Raw genomic sequence first — 19,837 nt, 5'->3', positions numbered from 1 at the left:
AAATAAATAATAATAATAATAATAATAATAAAGAAAAATCTTGACGAAATCAAAAGGTGATACGTTGACTTCGTTACGTATCACCTAATAATTGGGACAAATTTATTCATTTATTCAAATTAGGCCACACCTACATATTCTACCATAGAGCCACCATTCATATACCATAGAGCCACCATAGAGTCATCATTCATCTACCATAGAGCCACCATTCATCTACCATAGAGCCACCATTCATCTACCATAGAGCCACCATTCATCTACCATAGAGCCACCATTCATCTACCATAGAGTCACCACTCATCTACCATAGAGCCACCATTCATCTACCATAGAGCCACCATTCATCTACCATAGAGCCACCATTCATCTACCATAGAGCCACCATTCATCTACCATAGAGCCACCATTCATCTACCATAGAGCCACCATTCATCTACTATAGAGCCACCATTCATATACCATAGAGCCACCATAGAGTCATCATTCATCTACCATAGAGCCATCATTCATCTACCATAGAGCCACCATTCATCTACCATAGAGCCACCATTCATCTACCATAGAGCCACCATTCATCTACCATAGAGTCACCACTCATCTACCATAGAGCCACCATTCATCTACCATAGAGCCACCATTCATCTACCATAGAGCCACCATTCATCTACCATAGAGCCACCATTCATCTACCATAGAGCCACCATTCATCTACCATAGAGCCACCATTCATCTACCATAGAGCCACCATTCATCTACCATAGAGCCACCATTCATCTACCATAGAGCCACCATTCATCTACCATAGAGCCACCATTCATCTACCATAGAGTCACCATTCATCTACCATAGGGCCACCATTCATCTACCATAGAGCCACCATTCATCTACTATAGAGCCACCATTCATCTACCATTCACTACCATTCAAAATATGCAACAAAATGTTACGCTTAATTGTAGCATTTTGAAATGGTATATTCAGAATGGTAGTTTGGATCTTGATCTATGGTTAGCAGAATGGTGGCTGTAGTGCGTTCTATAGTACACAGAATGGTGACTATAATATATTGAATTTTTGAGAAATCTAAACTTAAATGTTAACTTACAATACACACATTACGCTTATTAAAAAAATGAATTGAATGAAAGTTGCAGGATGTATTTGGAAGTTTATATCAAAAGTTGTATGCATGTATATGCTAAAAACTAAAATAAAAGGAAAGTAAAAAATATATCACATAAACATGTACACTACAAACTAAAATGAAAGGCAAGTTCGTAATTGCAACACATATTACTTGGACTTATTCTACTAAAATGTAATAAATACCCACATATATATCACCCTAGTTCCTCTAAATAATCGGCAAGTTAAAAAGAAACAACTAAAATGTCATATACAGTGTGTACATGACTAAAATGAAAGGCAAGTTAAAAATCCTGCAGCACAGGATTGTTCTAAAACATTTATAAACATGTACAATAAAAACTCAAATGAAAGGCAAGTTCATAATTGCAACACATTACTTGGACTTATTCTACTAAGGTGTAATAAATACCCACATATATATCACCCTAGTTCCTCTAAATAACTAAAATGTCATATATAGTGTGTATGTAAACATGACTAAAATGAAAGGCAAGTTAAAAATGTATAAACATGTACAATAAAAACTAAGGCACTGAGTTGCAGCACAGAAATGTTCTAAAACATTGTATAAACATGTACAATGAAGTTCAAGTCAAAGAGGTTGTATGTGAGTTCGTAGAGGAGCAGAAAAGACAAGCATTGCTGCTCAGTTTTGGAGTCTCTGAAGGCGATCAAGGTCCCTCTGGCTGAGAACACTGAAGACCCAACCCTTTCTATACTCAAACTGTTTACATAATTTTGATAGACCCTCTGTGTCAAAAAATCTCCCCTGTATCGATCGGTATCACTACCCCCACCCCATGATTCGATGTGTAACCTCGTCTATGCCATGTTCCATCGTAGGGCACTGCCAGATCCTTGTCCATGGCCCTTTGACGTAGGCATGCTGCCACCTTCTTCTTCTGATCCTTACTGGTCTGCAAAAAAAAAAAGAGTTTGTAATAAATAACAAGTAAATTTCAAGTTCCCTCAGGCCCCTTACTTATTAGACCCTATTACAAATATTTAAATTTGATTAATTTTCATCCCTTGATTTGACAAGAAGGGATATTGATGTACATGTATTATACTGTCTATAGACCATAACTAAGAAATAAAAATATTTTGGATTAAATGTACATACAGCGAAGATAATGTAATGAAGAAAACACAAGGCTGGTGACTAACCTCTTGGGATAAGGAAGATAAAGTGGCTATGTGCCTGTTGTAGCTAGGGGCTTCGACTAGTGGGGCTGTTCCGAGGATGGTCAGCAAGTCGCACAAGCTATCCCGTGCCAAACCAACCTCCGTTGTTGCCAGAGTAGCTCTGCGGTTTATTTCTGCAGACTTTCCACGTCCTTCGTTTTCATTTTCTGATGAAGATAATGTCCTCTCCTTCTTGCAAATGAAGCAACCAAGGACCATGGCGCAGTTCAACCCATTCCTCTTTGACAAATTCTCCAGAGGAATGAGATGCCCTGTAAAAGATATCCAAAACACTTTATGGAACAGGGAAAATATTTTGAAAAGCACAATCCCCAAATAATAACAAAGTGCTAGTTATGACATACATGTAGTATATTACACAAATACACATTTTCACAGATTTCACGACAATTCCGATGCCCCTACTTCGATTCACCATAGAGTAAAGGAGGGGTTTTTCGGCCACTTAAGACAAAATCCTATTTTTTGGACTCTTTACTTCCTATTTATTATCATTTCTTGTTCAAATCATGAAGTAAATACTATTATTATTTAAACAAACAAAGAATCCCAGAAAAAAAAATCATGAATTGCCATGACAACGTTCATTTCCATTTTCACTGTTTCGTAGGTAGTTTTCGGCCTAGCGAGGCAGTTTTCGGCCGCATGTACAAAGTCAATAGGAAGCAAGCAAGCGCGCCATGCGTTTCCCCACTGATCTATAGCACTAGCGGCCGGAGCAGGTATCCCAAGCCGGAGCTTCCCGTGCCGAAAACTACCTCAGCGGTGATCAGAAATTGGAATCTGAATTAGACAGAGATATCGTGTGTGCGCTGCGGTATCCGGCTGCATTGATTAAATACATGCGATGAGATACTTTTGAGCTTGCGACTCACACAAAATCGGACTCTAAATCTGAAAAATACTTGAAATAAAGCTCATTTTATGGTACCCATATTCCTTACACGCGTAAGAATCTAAGATACTTAATTTTTCAGATTCGGGGAGCGGGACCGCTGATTACATCGCTAAAATGTGATATTTTAGGATATATTTTCCATTGCAAATGTGGTTCTTCAGTGACTCTGGTATGGTATGGTATGTGTGGGATATATGGTATGCTGTTATGCGATGGATTTTAAAGGGATTTTACCATGCATCCAACGGATCGGCCGAAAACTGGTGATGGTCGATTACCCCCTCCTTTACTCTATTCTTAATCATTTGATTTGGCTTTTTGAGCCATTCACCCCTTGAGCATGCAATACAATCTCAAAGTAACAGTTTGCAAACTAAAAATATTGTTTGATAGTAAGTACATACCTCCCAGACACACGTGAGCCTTTTGCAAAGCAGCTGCAAGTTGTGGGCCACTAATGACGCGGATCTTCACATGTGGGACCAGGGCCAAAAATAGGGCTGTCCAAACACTTATTCAGGGAAAGCTTCCTCGATCTCTGAATTAGCTGTTAGTTCTTCTGGCACCTCTCCAGAATTCATGTTACTCTTCTGTAATATCTGGTATTGATCTCCTTTGAACACCTTCCTCTTCCTCACATATTTTGGAGTTTTGCGAAGCATTTTCAGTGAGTAGAAATTGGAGACCAACGGCTAGAACAGTTATTCAAATCTTGGGCACAAGGTGGCAGCAAACAGCCCTTGTTATCTACTTTCTGCTGATATACATTACTTGTTACAATTTGGTTTAGAATTTTTTATTTAATGATTTCTTTAATTGATTGAGACTAATTGAGTGTAAACAGAGGCAGTGGAGCGACTTCCAAAGTGGGGGGGGGGGGGGGGGGGGTCGGGGGGGGGGGCACCAACAAAAAGGGCACTTTCTGGAGAAAATAAATAGGGCACCTACAAAGGGAAATCTCAAAGCGAAAATATATATTAAAAAAAAAAAAATTGTATATACCCCCTATATTGTGATTACATTATCAGGGATGATTTGAATATTTTTTTTATCTTTATAAATAAGATTTATGAGGTCGCAGTGCGAAAAATTACATCAATTATAAAGAAGAAAAACCCAATCCTGATGGGTTTATTACATTATCATAACAGAAGACTGAAAAGACCTTTGATAAGTACCATAATTATAACATCTAGAAATGCGAGTGCGCTTTGGGTGATATTGCTCTTAGTAGCTGGAAATTAGGGGCACGTGATGAGAGGAAAAGGGGACACTTATCGAAAAGGGTGACACTTATTAGAAAAAAAAGGAGCACATGTCAAATTACAACGGGTAATTATCTGAGGTGAAAAGAAAAGGGGCACTTATAAGAGATGAAAAGGGGGTATTATGGGAAGGGGATGGGGCACTTAAAAGAAGGAAAAAGAGCATTTATTAGGAAGGGAAGGGGGCATTTATGATAAAGGGAAGGGGCTCTCTTTTAAATGGGGCAAAATAAAAGGGGCGGTTATTGAAGATGAAAAGAGCACTTATCAGGAGGAAAAGGGACACTTGTCAAAATAAAACGAGTACCTCTCAGAATTTAATAGGGTCATTTAATAGAGATGGAACGGGACTATGAGAATGAAGAGGGACTTAAGAATGAAAAGTAACTGTTTTCATAGATGAAAAGGGGGCATTTATGATAAAGGGAAGGGGCTCTCTTTTAAATGGGGGCACTTGTTAGAAAGGAAAGGGGGCACATGTAAAAATATAAGGTGCGCTTATCCGAGTTAAACAAGGGGTAGTTATTAAAAGGGGAAAGGCCCCTCTCAGATTTGAATAGGGAAATTATCAGAGGTGAATGGGGCACTTATCAAAAGTGAAAAGGGGCACTTCTCGTATCTGAAAAGGGGCACTTACTAGAGATTGAAAAAGGGCACTTATGATAATGGAAAATGGACACTTATTGCAAAGGAAAACCGGAACTTATCGAAGGAAAAGGGGCACTTTAAAAAAAATAATAGGGGCACTTTTTATAGTAAAGGGGCCCTTTTTATGTAAAAAGTGCCACGTTAGAGCCACCATGGAGTCACTAACCACTAGAAATATATCATGAAGTCATCATCCACCATAGAGCTACTGCTAAAATATCTTATACCACAGGGATATACCAGTCAACTGAAATATCATACCGTAGAAATACCATACACCATACCCCGGCCCCCCCCCCACTCAGTGTTATTTAGGGTACGCATATGCTCGTTCCCTCTTTTTGAAAGCACCCCCTAACTGAGGACTGCCAACATTTTCGAACCCCCCTTTCGCGGGCTATTCGCGGGCTTTTCCTGCCTTGGAGACCCCCCTAAATCAGGAAAAATGCTAAATTCGGAATAATTGCTCAGGAGTCCAAAGAGATGAGAGAAAAAAAGAAAAAACACCCCCTTTTTAAAGAAATATCTGGGTGAAAAGTCAAATACACCCCTTTTTTTTTTACAATTCTCGGGCCGGACTTTGTCGCATGAGAAGTACCCCTTTACCGGACATTTTGGCAACACGCATGCGGTCATTCCGACCCCTGAGTGGGGGGGGGGGGGGGGGGCCGGGCACCATACAGCCACCATAGAGCTACCATAGATCTACCATTCACTTTAGAGCCATTATAGAGTCACTAACCAACATTAATATACCATAAAGTCATCATCCACCATAGAGCTACCACTGAAATATCCTCCACCATAGGGATACCATTCAACAGAAATACCATAGAAATATATTCTACCATATGACATACCGTAGAAAAACCATACACCACACAGCCACCATAGAGCTACCATAGATCTACCATTCACTTTAGAGCCACCATAGAGTCACACAACCACCATAAATATACCATAAAGTCATCATCCACCATAGAGCTACCACTGAAATATCCTCCACCATAGGGATACCATTCAACAGAAATACCATAGAAATATATTTTACCATATAACACACCGTAGAAATACCATACACCATACAGCCACCATAGAGCTACCATAGATCTACCATTCACTTTAGAGCCACCATAGAGTCACATAACCACCATAGATATACCATAAAGTCACCATCCACCATAGAGCTACCACTGAAATATCCTCCACCATAGGGATACCATTCAACAGAAATACCATAGAAATATATTCTACCATATAACATACCGTAGAAATACCATACACCATACAGCCACCATAGAGCTACCATAGATCTACCATTCACTTTAGAGCCACCATAGAGTCACATAACCACCATAGATATACCATAAAGTCATCATCCACCATAGAGCTACCACTGAAATATCCTCCACCATAGGGATACCATTCAACAGAAATACCACAGAAATATAGTCTACCATATAATATATCATAGAAATACCATACACCATAGGACGGCATCAATGATATATCATTGACCATAGAACTCCACCATTCAGCAATTGTGTGGTATACCATAGAAATATATTCTACCATATAATATATCATAGAAATACCATTCACCATAGAGCCGTACCATAGGAATATCATAGATTTTTTTTGTAAGGGCATCCTGACAAGAGAAGCTGCTGGGAAGAACATCGACAGGAACCGGTTTCGTTACAATATATATATATATATATATATATATATAAATATTCAAATTATTTATTGGGCTTATTTTGCTTTCTAATAGATCCGTACGATATGGCACAGCTTTAGGGTCCTGGAAGAGCCCCTACCGGGGGTTCTGGGGCGGAGCCCTAGGATGCTCCCGAGTTTATTTTACTTTCAAGAGAAAGTGTCTCTAAGATATAAAGAGAGGTTATTTCTTAAATGAAGTGAAAGGACTCTTGAAAATAAAATAGCCCTTTCATTTCATTTCAGAAATAAACTCTAATCCATCCCTTGATATTTAAATTACAAGGTTCCTACTGTGTGCTTTTTTCACACTCTCCCTGATCTATAAAGGGTGCTTTCTTTATTTGATCATCAACAGAAAAAAATTCATTTCAATTTCGGTTTTATTACAAATATTCCAAATAAAAAGTCCAAACACTAACAATAATTGGCTCACAATGTATCATATAAAAATGCATTAAAAACAGTAGATTTACAAATTCAGTAATAAGTTAAAGTACATTGCTCATATTGCATCATATGAAAATACATTAAAAACAGTTGATTTAAAAATTCAGTAATAACTTAAAGTATGAAGGAAAAAAGGGAAAAAATGATTGTACATTATAAAATGGTGATAATCAGTTTGTCAGTGAATTGAGAAGAAAGAAGAAAGAAAGAGTGAAAAGTGGAAGAGAGGGAGAGGGAAAGGATAAAGAGAAGAAAAACAAGAAACAAGAAAGAAAAAAGAGTTCAATATTCATGACAAAAAATGTAAGCGAATGAACGAGAATTGAGTTGATTCAGTTTAATGAAGCATTGTAAAAGTAAAATGCACATAATACGGAAATTTCAAATGATACATTAATACGAATGCCATTATGAAATTGTTATTATACTGTTTAACATTGGTGAATGGCCATGACCTATACATATTGGTGAAAATTATTAATGAGCAATTATCACATTGTCAGAAAATTGAGAAAAGGAAATACAAGACAGAAATAGAGAAAAAGTGGGAGAGGGGAGGAGGGAAAGGAGAAAGATAGAGAAAAAGCTAGAGAAAGGGAGAAAGAGAAAGAGACAGAGACAGAGAGAGAGAGAGAGAGACGGATAGAGGGAGAGAGTTCGAATAATGACAATACATTGTAAACAGGTCTAACAAGATTTCAGTTGATTGAATTTAGCAAACGAACAAGAGAGGGAACTGTCGATTGTTTGTAGCGCTGAGTTCTGCATCGTGGTAGGGACAATTGCTAGGCCACAAACTTTTCAAAGCGTGACCAGATTAAAAGAATGCTTAAATGGGGGCATTGATGTATGTAGTAAAAACAGGATTATTAAAGATCCCATGCAACGCTTCGAAATGTAAAAGAAGAATAAGAAAAATAAAGTTGAGATTCGACCTTTATGTCTAGACGTTGCGTAATGCATTCCGTATTGGTATTATCTCCCATCTTAGAGTGATTATAGACGTTATTTATATGGATAATAAAGATAAAGCTGTCTTTGAATATAATGCTTCAAAACAAATCGAACAAGCTGTATATTTCTTTATCCATGGTCTGTTTCTACTATTTATTTATTTTCCTTGGCAACCCTTGAAAACGAATTTATTATGCATTTCACAGAGGAAAGTTTGCATATTGATGAAACATATTGGCGCAGGCCAAGACTTATACCCACTCAAGACAATTTGGCGCATCTTCCATCATCTTCTTCAACCACGAAATGGCCTTCATTGTAGCCTTAGGACAGGATGGTGACATAAATGTGCCCCCCCCCGCACACACACACACACACACACCCTCGCACACACACACACACACACACACACACCGGGGCCGGAGGGATCGCGTGTTCCCCAAATCTCTGGTAAAATGGGGTACTTTTTCGCGCTACAAAATTAAAGGTCCGGCCCGCGGCCATTGACTTTCGATCTCACCGGAGATAAGGGGGGGGGGGGGGGTGCTTTAATTTTTTAAAAAGAATTAGAATTTTGAATAAGAGTACCCTAGCTAAATACCACTGAGTGCAGGGGGGAGTCCAGCTAATATAGGAGATAAGAATTAATGAATTAATTAAGCTTTATTCAAAACAAATTGTAGGGAAGCTTCGAATTTCGATGTTAAATATTGCGCTGCATGATTTTAAAAAAAAGTCTTATTTGACCTTCCAAATTTTTTGTTCATTTGCCTACTTTTTGGCCAAAACTGATAGGCCTTTGATCTCTTTTGGTCGAGCTAAATCAGCAAAGGAGATCTGATAGGCCTACTTGTATTAACAAAATAATGTGCCCTGATGCTATAAAAAAGTGATCAAATTGACCCATACATAACATTACGATATTTTTTTTGTCACTGTAAGTCGATCAAAATTAAAAATGATGAAATTAATTTGTAATGATTTCTGTCAAAACTAAGAATAGCCTACTCATAATATTACTATACGTACGTGTCATGTAGTTAAGTGATGTACTTGTAAACGAGTTATCACTATACAGAATGCATGTGCAGTATTATGTTTATAAAGTTTTTTACAACAATTTATCAACTTGAATCAACTGGCGAAACCCAGAAGAAATAAAGATGGAAAAGCAAACTCGAGACGTGGATCAAGGTCCATATTTCAGTAGCGGATCCAGGAATGTCTTACCCGAGGGGGGGGGGGCACAAAATCGCATGGGGTGAAATATATGAAACACCGTACGAAGCGACAGAGCAAGGCGTTAGCGGCGAGGGAGCTGAGCGTCCAAGCAGTGGGTCTGAGAGGGGGTTGGGGTTAAAAACCACCTCCTAGATTCGGAGGCATTTGGAATTTTAGAACCACATTAGGCGCATTTTCAGGCACTTCCTGGAGTAATATGATGTAAAACTTCTTTCTCCTACCCCCTCCGAGAGTAAGGATCTGAACAGTGCAATTTGAGAACCACATTTGGCGCATTAATGTCCACCGGCACTTCCTGGAAAAAAAACGAGGCCTTCTGATTGGTTAGAAGTTAGAGAAAAGTGATCTGTCACGTCGCAAGACGTTGTATATTTTGCTTCGTTGCTGCGCAGTTGGGGGCTGTAGAGGCCACCGATTACCGACATAAGGCTAGCCACACATTACCGACAAATATATTAATGCCAATGTCCCAATGTCTATAAATTTAATCTTATAAACCCGGGGCAGGAACTAAGGTATTTTTCGGTTCCCCCCTCCCCCTCCCGCGCGAAGCGCGGAAGCTTTGACACTTTATTAAATTATTAGAGAAAGAAAACGATTCGTTGCACCTTTCCAGACTCTTAATTCTTGTTTCGCCCCTCCCGCTGAAGCTATGACGTTACTATAGAGACTTTTAGATTTGCGTGGACTGATACGTGCGACGTCCATTCAAGGCAGCGCATTAAAAAGACGTCGATCGTAGCAATCCACGTTGTCGTTGTGCAAATCTAAACGTCCCTATTAGGGACATTTAGATTTGCACGTCAACAGCTTTGACTGCTACGTGTAATGTCATTTTAAGGCACTGCGCATGCGTTACGTCGTCTCAGTCGGCGATCGAGAATGCGTCAACCTTGATTTTCCTAAATCTAGTACATACATACATACATATTTATATTTGTTTATTAAGCGCCTTTACATGCTCAAGGTATTAGTATGCCGCGTGCGCATAAAATATACAGTTCCTCAGATAGACAAAGGAACATCCCTTTCCTGCTATTAGTAGAACAGGTTTCACATGCATATTCACCTGTTCTACACATTTTTACATAATAGCAGTGAAGGGCTGTTCTTTTGTTGAGGGTAGAATGAGGAACTGTATATTTTGTCCTCTTTCTTTGTCCGTGATGTTCATAGTGTTACTACCTGCATGCATGTATATCGTCGAGTGCAATCTAAAAGATTTCTAATTGTAGTCAACATGGGCAGTTAAGTACGTTGACACGCATGATCAGTCGGTGTTCGTCGTGTTCTCGTCCACTCAATCTAAAAGTCCCTACTATTATAGAAAGAAGGCGATTCGTTGAACCTTTCTCGACTCGATCTTAATCCATGCCTGAATTCAGCTCGCGGATACTTTGATGTTTCATTGAATCATTATAGAGAAAGAAGACGCTTAATTGAGTTTGTTGTACCGTTTTCTACTCTTAATCCTTGTCCGAATTCAGTTTTGACGATTCATTGAATTCAGTTTTCCCCCCTCCCGCGCAAAGCGCGGAAGCTTTGATGATTCATTCAATTACTAGAGAAAGAAGACGATTCGTTTTACTGTTTTCGACTCATAATCCTTGTCTGAATTCAGTCCCGCCCCCTCCCGCGCCAAGCGCAGAAGCTTTGACGTTTCATTAAATTATCATAGAAAGAAGACGATTCGTTGTACCGACTCTTCATCATCTTCAGAATTTTCAAAAATATTTCTTTGTCCGATAAAAAGTCACAGTTTGTAGGGAAAATAATTTGCAGGCCGACCGACATTTACATTTCACCAGTGGCGTACGCAGGATTTTTTCAAGGGGGGGGGGGGGGGGTTTAAAATCAAAAGGGGGGGGGGGGTTTCCAAAAAAACATACATAAAACATACACATAAAAAAAACTCGAGGGGGGGGGGGGGGTTAAACCCAAAACTACCCCCTGCGTACGCGCCTGCATGTCACCGACTTCAAACACGAGGATCGAGCAAGAATACCGTCACAGCGGATCCGACACAGCAACATAATTATCTATGCGTCTCTTTCTTGCCCCCATCGACGTAATGACTCCACTCAACATCTCCTCTCTCTCTCTCTCTTCCTCGCCTCCCTTTCCTCTTATAGGTTCTTACCCCCCCCCCCTCACTCTCTCTCCTCTCTCTTTCATTTCCCTTTTCTCTTCTTTTTTTCTGTTTTTTTCTTCTCTTCTCTTTCATTTTCCCTTTTCTTTTCTTTTTTTCTTTCCCTTTCCCTCTCATTTCCCCCTCCCCCTTTTCTCATTTTTCTTGACAGCACTGGCGCAATGTTACCGACAATATTATCCTGCCTTTAGCGACGCCCCAGGGCCCCGTTGCACAAAACTTACCATTGACGGTAACTTTGCCATCAATGGTAACTACCATGGAAACCTTGATTTTGATTGGCTGTTGAGCCCTGTTGTTATCCCATTATTCTTATAAATTGATTTCAATCCAAAGAATAATTCTCAAGTTTTGTACATTGGAAGAAAAACAAATCAAAGTTATAGTGTAACATCGATAATTGAGTGTAAGAGTAAAGATAACAATAATCAGGAGTGACACAACTACTGCATGTCTCACCTGCAATATAATACAGGGATGAGAATAAATTATATTTCTCGTAATACTTTATACAATTTTCCCCCTTTTCTTTTCAAATGAAAGAAAGAAAAGAAAATATAAATATTTACTAGATGATAGTAAGACAATATACATGTTTTACGATTACCAAATTTAGATGATCCCGACAGCTCAACCCTTTTCCCATTCCAGACTTGTGGGAGACAGTGAGAATGGGAATAAATAAATGTATTTTACAATAGCCTCCTTAATTCCATCAAGATTAATAATAATGGTAAAAAAACAATCAATGATCTACTAATTTCGTATATGGTCGTATTTCTATCACATAATAGACAATCAAATATGTATAAATATAAACAGCAATGTGGGGTGGGGGGGGGGGAGGGGCTACACGCCTGGCAAGAGGGCCCCATATTATTCACACCTTCTTTTAATACCACCCCCCTTTCTTTTCCCCCCTTCTTATTATTCTCCTTTTCCCCCTTTTCTCTCCTCCGTCTTTCTCCCTTTCTTCCTTTTCCGTTTTTTCTCTCCTCTCTCTTTCCCTTCTTTCTTTCCCCCTCCTGTTTCTCCTTTCCCCCCTTTTCTCTCCTCCGTCTTTCTTCCTTTATTTTTCCCCCTTCTTATTATTCTCCTTTCCCCCCTTTTCCGTCTTTTCTCTCCTCTCTCTTTCATTTCTCTCTTTTCCGTCTTTTTCTCCTCTCTCTTCCCTTTCTTCCTTTCCCCCTCCTATTTCTCCTCTTCCCCTCTTTTCTTCTTCCTTCTCTCGATCGGTGGGTGAGTGCAGGGAGGGGCGAGTTTTCCCCCTCCCTCCTCCGCGAAGCGCGGAAGCTTTGACATTTCCATAAATTATTAGAGAAAGAAGACGATTCGTTGTACCATTCCCAAAAATAATCCTCGTCTGAATTATGTTTCCCCCCATCCCACGAGAAGCGCGAAAGCTTTTACGTTTTATTAAATCATTAGAGAAAGAAGAGGATTCGTTGTACCGTTCTCGACTCTTAATCTTCGTCTAAATTCAGTTCCCCCAAGCTTTTACGTTTCATTTAATCATTAGAGAAAGAAGACGATTCGTTGTACCGTTCTCGACTCTTAATCCTTATCTAAATTCGGTTTCCCCCTCCCGCGCGAAGCGCGGAAGCTTCGACGTTTCATTAAATCATTAGAGAAAGAAGACGATTCATTGTACCGTTCCCGACTCTTAATCCTTGTCTTAATTTAGTTTCCCCCTCACTTCGACGTTTCATTAAATTCTTAGAGAATGAAGACCATTCGTTGTTCTGCTCTCGAAATTATTTAGTTTCCCCCACCCTCGCGAAGCGCAGAAGCTTTTACGTTTCATTAAATCATTAGCGAAAGAAGACGATTCGTTGTATACCGTTATGATTTTTAATCCTCGTCTAAATTCAGTTTTCCCTCATTTTACGTTTCATTAAATCATTAGAGAAAGAAGAAGATTCGTCGTACCGTTCTCGACTCTTAATCTTTGTCTGAATTAATTCCCCCCTTCCGCGCGAAGAGCGGAAGCTTCGACGTTTCATTAAATTATTATAGAAAGAAGACAATTCGTTGTACCGTTCTCGAAAATTATCCTCGTCTGAATTAAGTTCCCCCTCCCCCTCCCCCGCGCGAAGCGCGGAAACTTTGACGTTTCATTATCCTTAGAGAAAGAAGACGATTCGTTGTACCGTTCTCGACTCTTAATCCTTGTCTGAATTTCAAAAATGTTCTTTGTCTATTTCCTTTTCTTCCTACGTCCTTTTCCTTTTCACTCCTTTCTTTTTAGGGCCGGCATTTATGGGGGTACCGCCCCACCGCCCCCTGGCTACGCGCCTGCGGTCAGATGAACATATGTTGATACCTTGTCCGCCCCGGAAGCTCAAGGATTTAAGGTTTTAATTTACGGTCAGATGAGTATCAGGGGGCCCGCCTAAGGGCTCTTGGTTGGGTCCAGGGGCAGAGCCCCCGGAAGCTCAGGGGTTTTAGGGGTTTAATTACGGTCAGATGAGCATTTTTGATACCTTATTAATTGTGACACTGGCAGGACACTATTTGGCGTGGGGTCCAGGGGGCAGAGCCCCCAGAAATCAGGGGTTTTAGGCATTAAATGACCGTCATATGAGCATCTAAGGGCCCTCCTTAGGGCCCTAGGGTCCAGGGGGGCAGAGCCCTTGGGTTTTAGGCATTTAATCATGGTCAGATGAGCATATTTTGATACCCCATTATGATGTGACACTATTTTTTTTCTTTCTCGCTCTCTTTCTTTCTTTCTATTTCTCTTTAATATACTTTTTCAAAGAAAGTGTGGTGGGGGGGGGGGGGGGCTCGATGATCCCGATCCCCGCATATGTAGGCATCTCAAGAAGCATTTTCTTGCCTGGCTGTAAATTTAAGAATTTGTCATTTTCCAACAAACGCATAAAGTGAGGCAAGTCCTTTTGCCCCCCCCGATCTCCTTCTTCCCTATTTTAGTTTCTTCTTCCTCTTCTTTTTTCCCCTTTCTCTCCTCTCTCCTTTCCCTTCTTTTCCTTCTCTCTCTCTCTCTCTCTTTCTCTTTTTTTGCGGGGGGGGGGGCAAGGCCCGCTCGGCCCCCTTGATCCGTGCCTGCTATAATATCATGCAATTATCATCATAAATACATGTGTACGTGTATTTTGATTAGGTATACACAGGCGCGTACACAGGGGGGGGGGGGGGGGGGGGGGGGGGGGGGGGGTGGGGGTTTGGGGGGTTAACCCCTCCCTTTGGTATTTTTGTGTGTGTAAACCCCCCCTTAATTTCCCTAAAACCCTCCCCTTTGGATTTTTTTTTTTTTTTGACAAAATGTCAAATTTTCAAATTTCGATACCAAAAAAAAAAAAAGTGTCCTCTTACCCCCCCCCCCCCCCGCTTATTCAGCGGTCGGCTGAGTCGATGCGATTTTTTGGGACCAAAAAAAGAAAGAAAAAAAAAGTGACCTCTTACCCCCCCCCCCCCCCCCCCCCCCCCCCCCCCCCCCCCCCCCCCCCCCCTCCCCGCGCCTGGGTATACAGCATAATGTTTGTGAAACACGTATGTTTGTGAAACACGTATACAGTCACAGAAATATATGATCATCCACTTGTGAAATCAACCGAACAAGTAATGATGAAAAGGCAAACTCGTGACATATTGGATCAAAGACCATTGGAATACATAAACCTAGCTATACCCCACGTAGGCCTATTGACTGCACTGACGTACGTACGTGTCAGTTGCGTAACCGATTCTTCTTCCTTGGTATACATACAAAACGAGGAGGGTGAGGGAGTACCGTCCGCAGCCTGGCCGTCAGCACTGTTACTTTTAGTTTTACTCTTTATTGTTGGTTGCATGAGTCTTGATTGCAGAAAAAGTTGGTTGCATATTGTATAGCTTATACTTTATACAGTATGCTTTTAATACACAGTAACAGAAACACATGTTACAAATGTGAAATAGTACTTATAGGCTTCTATAATCTTAAGAAGAAATTTGAATTTACGAGGCTTGATTTGGGGATCTCTCAGCTACTCAACTTCTTATATAATACCGTGAATGAATTATCCACGGCCACTACGTCGGAGCCTGCATAGACACGTACTACTACGCTTGGCCAAGCGTATCTACTACTAGTCATACAGTCCAAGCTAGCTGTAAGTACTGTAAATGGAGAATTGTTTATTGTGTTTTACATGACTTCCTGTTGACCTATAGTCTAGTCTAGGCCTAGGCCTAGATTTAGATAGTGCTAGGGCCTACTGCTACTTGAATATAATACCTTGAATACCAAGTGCAGATCATGATGATAATAACCGGATTTATAGTGCCTGTCTCTTACACTCACAATTTAAGAGGAGTTGTACAGGTAGAAGCTTTCGGTTTAAAAAAAAAAAAGAAATCTAGATCTAGTGAAGTACTGTTTCTTAATTAGAACAAGGGGAGAAGTATACAGGAAGGGTGGTCCATATAAATACTAATTAGCCGGGTGCGTAAAGGCGGATGCATTGAGGGGAGGGGGGGGGGGGGGAGGGGTGACTGGCCGTATTCTTATTTTTAGGTTATGCGAAACTGAGTCGAAATTATGCTTCTTTTCAAAAAAGTCTTAGCATGCTTGTTTATGTTAAGCCGTAGTGCATGAAAAGGTTAGTGTACAAACACTTCTGAAAAGGCCGCGCCCGGCCCCTCCAAAGAACGGCAGAATGGTAATCCATAAATTATGGGGTCATTCTTGATGGCTTGGGAGTCGTTAAAAGGAGGGGGCGGGCCGGCCGGCCGCGCATATTTTTTTTACACAACTGTTTAGCCATTTTCACGAAAAAATTCCAAGAAATGCTCTGGTGAAAGAGTCTAAGTCGTCAGCACGTACACTCAGGGAAGGGAAGATGATAGAAAGGGGCAAACAAGGATAGTGGAGAGGATATGGAGAAGGAAAAACAAGGAAATACATAAGGAAAGAGAAGAGGATAAGTCAAAGGAAGAACTTAATTGAAGAGCTAAGTGGATCACATATCTAGACTAAGGAAAAACAGGGAAATACATAAAGAAGGAGAAAGGGAATCTAGATTAAAGCAAAGAAATAAAGACGACGAAGGAGAAATGGATAGATTGAAGGAGAAACAAAGAAATTCATAAAACAAAAGAGAAGAGGTTAGAAAATTTAGAATAAAGGAGAACAAAAAAATACATGACGAAGGAGAACTGGGGGTAGAAAAAGGATGGATTGAAGAAAAAAGAAAGAAATACATGACAAAAGAGAAGAGGATAGACTGAAGGAGAACACAGAAATATAATGAAAGAGAAGAGAGGATAGATTTAACCCGGGGATTTAACCCGAAACAAAGTATTGTACACAATCATGCTCCAGCAATCCAACAAAACTGATAAGGGTAATGCTAGACTCTGTCTCTAGTCGTTTGCACAGTATATTTGACTAAAGTGGCTAAACAGTTGTGTAAAAAAATATGCGCGGGCCGGCCCTACTAAAATGGTAGTGACGGTAACGATGGATAAGGGAATAAGGAGGAAGGGATGCACATGCAGGCGCGTACGCAGGGGGGGGGGGGGGGGGGGGGGGGTCGAACCCCCCTCAAATTTTTGTCAAGTTGTCAAGTTGGTCCTGATGTGTATAATGCGTAGACCAGGAGTTCTCAAACTTTTTCTTTGACGGTCCAGAAGCGATTTCTATGAAAGCTGTAAGGTCCGAAATGACACTTGTATACTGAAGACAATGAGGCTTGTTTTTGGTCTATATCTGATCCAAGGAGAATTGTTACAGTTTAAAAAAAACAGAACCGCCAGTGCTTCCACTCGTTTAAATAGAGTTTCCTGAAAAATAACATCCAATATCCTGGAATTTGAAGGAATTTTCTTAAAACTTTCAAAATGCCTCTTACGTGGATTTCTTATTTGGATGAATCGCTATGAAGTTTGAGTGGGCTTATTTTGCTTTCTAATGGATCCATACAACATGGCAGAGCTTGAGGGGCCTGGCAGAGCCTTTTCAAGAGAGAAATTGTCTTTAGGAGAAAAAAAGAGGTTATTTCTAAAATGAAATGAAAGGGTTATTGACTTTCAAGAGAGAAAATTGTCTATAAGAGAGGAAGAGAGGTTATTTCTAAAATGAAATGAAAGGGCCCTTGTCAAATAGCCCTTTCATTTCATTTTTTTCTCTTGAAATAAACTCTCTTTCTCTCTTATAGACAATTTTATGAGATGGAATCTTCAATCTGAAGCCTTTTTGTGCTCTTTGAAAATACCACACTGAATGGGGGCAGTGCAATTTAAATTTCAAGGGATGGATTAGAGTTTTTATTGCTCTTGAAAGTCAAATATCCCTTTCATTTCATTTTAGAAATAAATTCTAATACATTCCTTGATATTTAAATTGCGCTTCCCCTATTGTGTCCTCTTTTTAAAGAGCACAACAGAGCCCTCAGATTAGGCAGCAAGTAGCAAAACAAACCCGTAATACTGGACACAACATTGAATGGGATGATGCCCATATCGTTGGCCCGAATTCACAAAGAAGGTTTGTCGACAAACCTTGGTTTTCATACGTCATATGACGCGTTTTACGCATTTTTTTACAAACCTGGTTTGTAAAGAACAAGAGGAGGTTTGGCGAAACAAAAGGAGGTTTGAGCTCAAACCTTGCTTTGTGAATTCGGGCCATTGAGTTAGAAACGCACTTGAATAGGGATTCTTGCTATACACTTTTACCTTTGTGTAAATAATAAAAGGTCCACGGGCGTGGTTGTTAGAAGCTTAACTACATAAAATTCTCTCCAATTTTGCAGGGGGAGAGCCTATGTCGGGGGTCTTTAATAATAAAAGGGATAAATCCTTCACTGAATAGGGATTCTTGCTATATGTTACCTTTCTTCGCTCCAGTGATCTCGAGGCAGCAGACAGCAAGAAATTGTGTAAATAATTTGCTGTTGCCGGGAGTCTTGCATGGGGCGGAGCCCCAGGAAGTTCTTGAACTTTAACTTTTTTTTAGGAAATTCCAAATAGTCGTCATGAGCGATAGAAATTGTAATTTCCTCCTTGAGAGTAACATAACCCCTTTCATTTCATTTTAGAATTTAACCTCTTTTTCTCTCTTAAAGACAATTTCATATAACTTCTGTTTTCGTATTGTTGTACTTTCGTCCGCAGACTACTTAAGCACATGTCGATCCAACTCAGTCGGAAATGTAATATATGTAGGCCTAAGTGTAAAGTTAAGTTTCATGTTCTTCCTTTTTTCTTTCTTTCTTTCTTTCTCTACCTCTCTCTGTCTCTCTTCTTTTCCTCTATCTTCTTTTTAAAAAACATTATTATTTCTTTTCTTCTCATTTTTCTATGTGTGACATGCGTTACGCGTACGTCTATCAATGTCTTAATATGGTAGATTTACATTTTGATGTTTCCCTTTGTAGGTGCACCTTATATATATTCCAGAAAGTGCCCTATGTTGATGGTGCCCCCCCCCCCCCATGTATTGATCTTGATAAAATAATAACTTTCTCATTAATTCTATTTCCAATATATCTAATACTTGCACTAATCTCCAATTAAAAAAAAATCGTCTACTTTCTCTCAAGACAACATTATATAAAGGATTCATTAATGCAAGGCTATCTCGCGAGTAATCTCTCAATTTCTAACTTCCTGCTTTCCTCCCAGTCTCCCTTGCTTCAATATTCCTCGTTACTTCCTTCCAATTGAACTCCAACTTAATTGATGTTATAAACTGTATCTATTCTTCAACTACAGGTAGATGCAAATGTTACTCAAAATCCATTATATAAATCACACTCAGGATACAGCCAACTGACGAGAATTGCTTCAATCTATATTTTACATGTATCATTAATATATGGTTTTACAATGGCTATGGTGATGAGTTGTCTAGGTAACATGTTGATGTGTTTGTTAAAATGTATTACCATGGTGCACCTTCTTGGTTACCAAAAAAAAAATGTGAAGGTATTAACGTAAGTTCGTGCCTTTACATATCACAGTAGAAATCAATGTTTTATATTTGATGCAGAATAATGTTAATATTTGGAGATTAGAAACACAAACAGTTTCCATAACCGTTCAAGTGTTTCAAGAAAAAGTTAAGCAAACTTTCTCCTGGATGTAAATTCACACTAGCGTATAGCACTAGCGAGCTCTCCGATCTAGGCTAGACTCTTCGCGAGCGGT

The 19,837-nt window shown here is 39.8% G+C and overlaps 2 protein-coding genes across 7 annotated transcripts in view; one reads left to right on the top strand and one right to left on the bottom strand.

Annotated features, from left to right (window-relative positions):
- Positions 1-1,428: 1,428 nt before the first annotated feature.
- Positions 1,429-4,098, bottom strand: LOC753104. Its single transcript, XM_001177083.4, has 3 exons — positions 3,661-4,098; positions 2,320-2,609; positions 1,429-2,069 (listed from the first exon to the last, which is right to left on the bottom strand). Exons 2-3 carry the CDS (start codon positions 2,554-2,556, stop codon positions 1,908-1,910), a joined length of 399 nt encoding a protein of 132 aa, XP_001177083.2. The 5' UTR covers positions 2,557-2,609; positions 3,661-4,098; the 3' UTR covers positions 1,429-1,907.
- Positions 4,099-15,385: 11,287 nt separating this feature from the next.
- LOC762884 (proton-coupled folate transporter) overlaps positions 15,386-19,837 on the top strand; it is a 37,434-nt gene continuing 32,982 nt past the window's right edge. For 5 of the 6 annotated variants that reach the window (XM_030982888.1, XM_030982892.1, XM_030982890.1 and 2 more), the window contains exon 1: positions 15,391-15,798. The gene's annotated coding sequence lies outside the window, so the exon portion shown is untranslated. Of the gene's footprint in view, positions 15,799-19,837 lie in introns of all 6 variants that reach the window. The other variant, XR_004063710.1, reaches the window with a different exon arrangement.

Source organism: Strongylocentrotus purpuratus, unplaced genomic scaffold (assembly GCF_000002235.5).
Source record: "Strongylocentrotus purpuratus isolate Spur 01 unplaced genomic scaffold, Spur_5.0 spur5_scaffold_13, whole genome shotgun sequence".
Taxonomy (NCBI): domain Eukaryota; kingdom Metazoa; phylum Echinodermata; class Echinoidea; order Camarodonta; family Strongylocentrotidae; genus Strongylocentrotus; species Strongylocentrotus purpuratus.
Note: the sequence above shows the minus strand (reverse complement) of the source record. Positions and strands in the feature narration are given on the sequence as shown.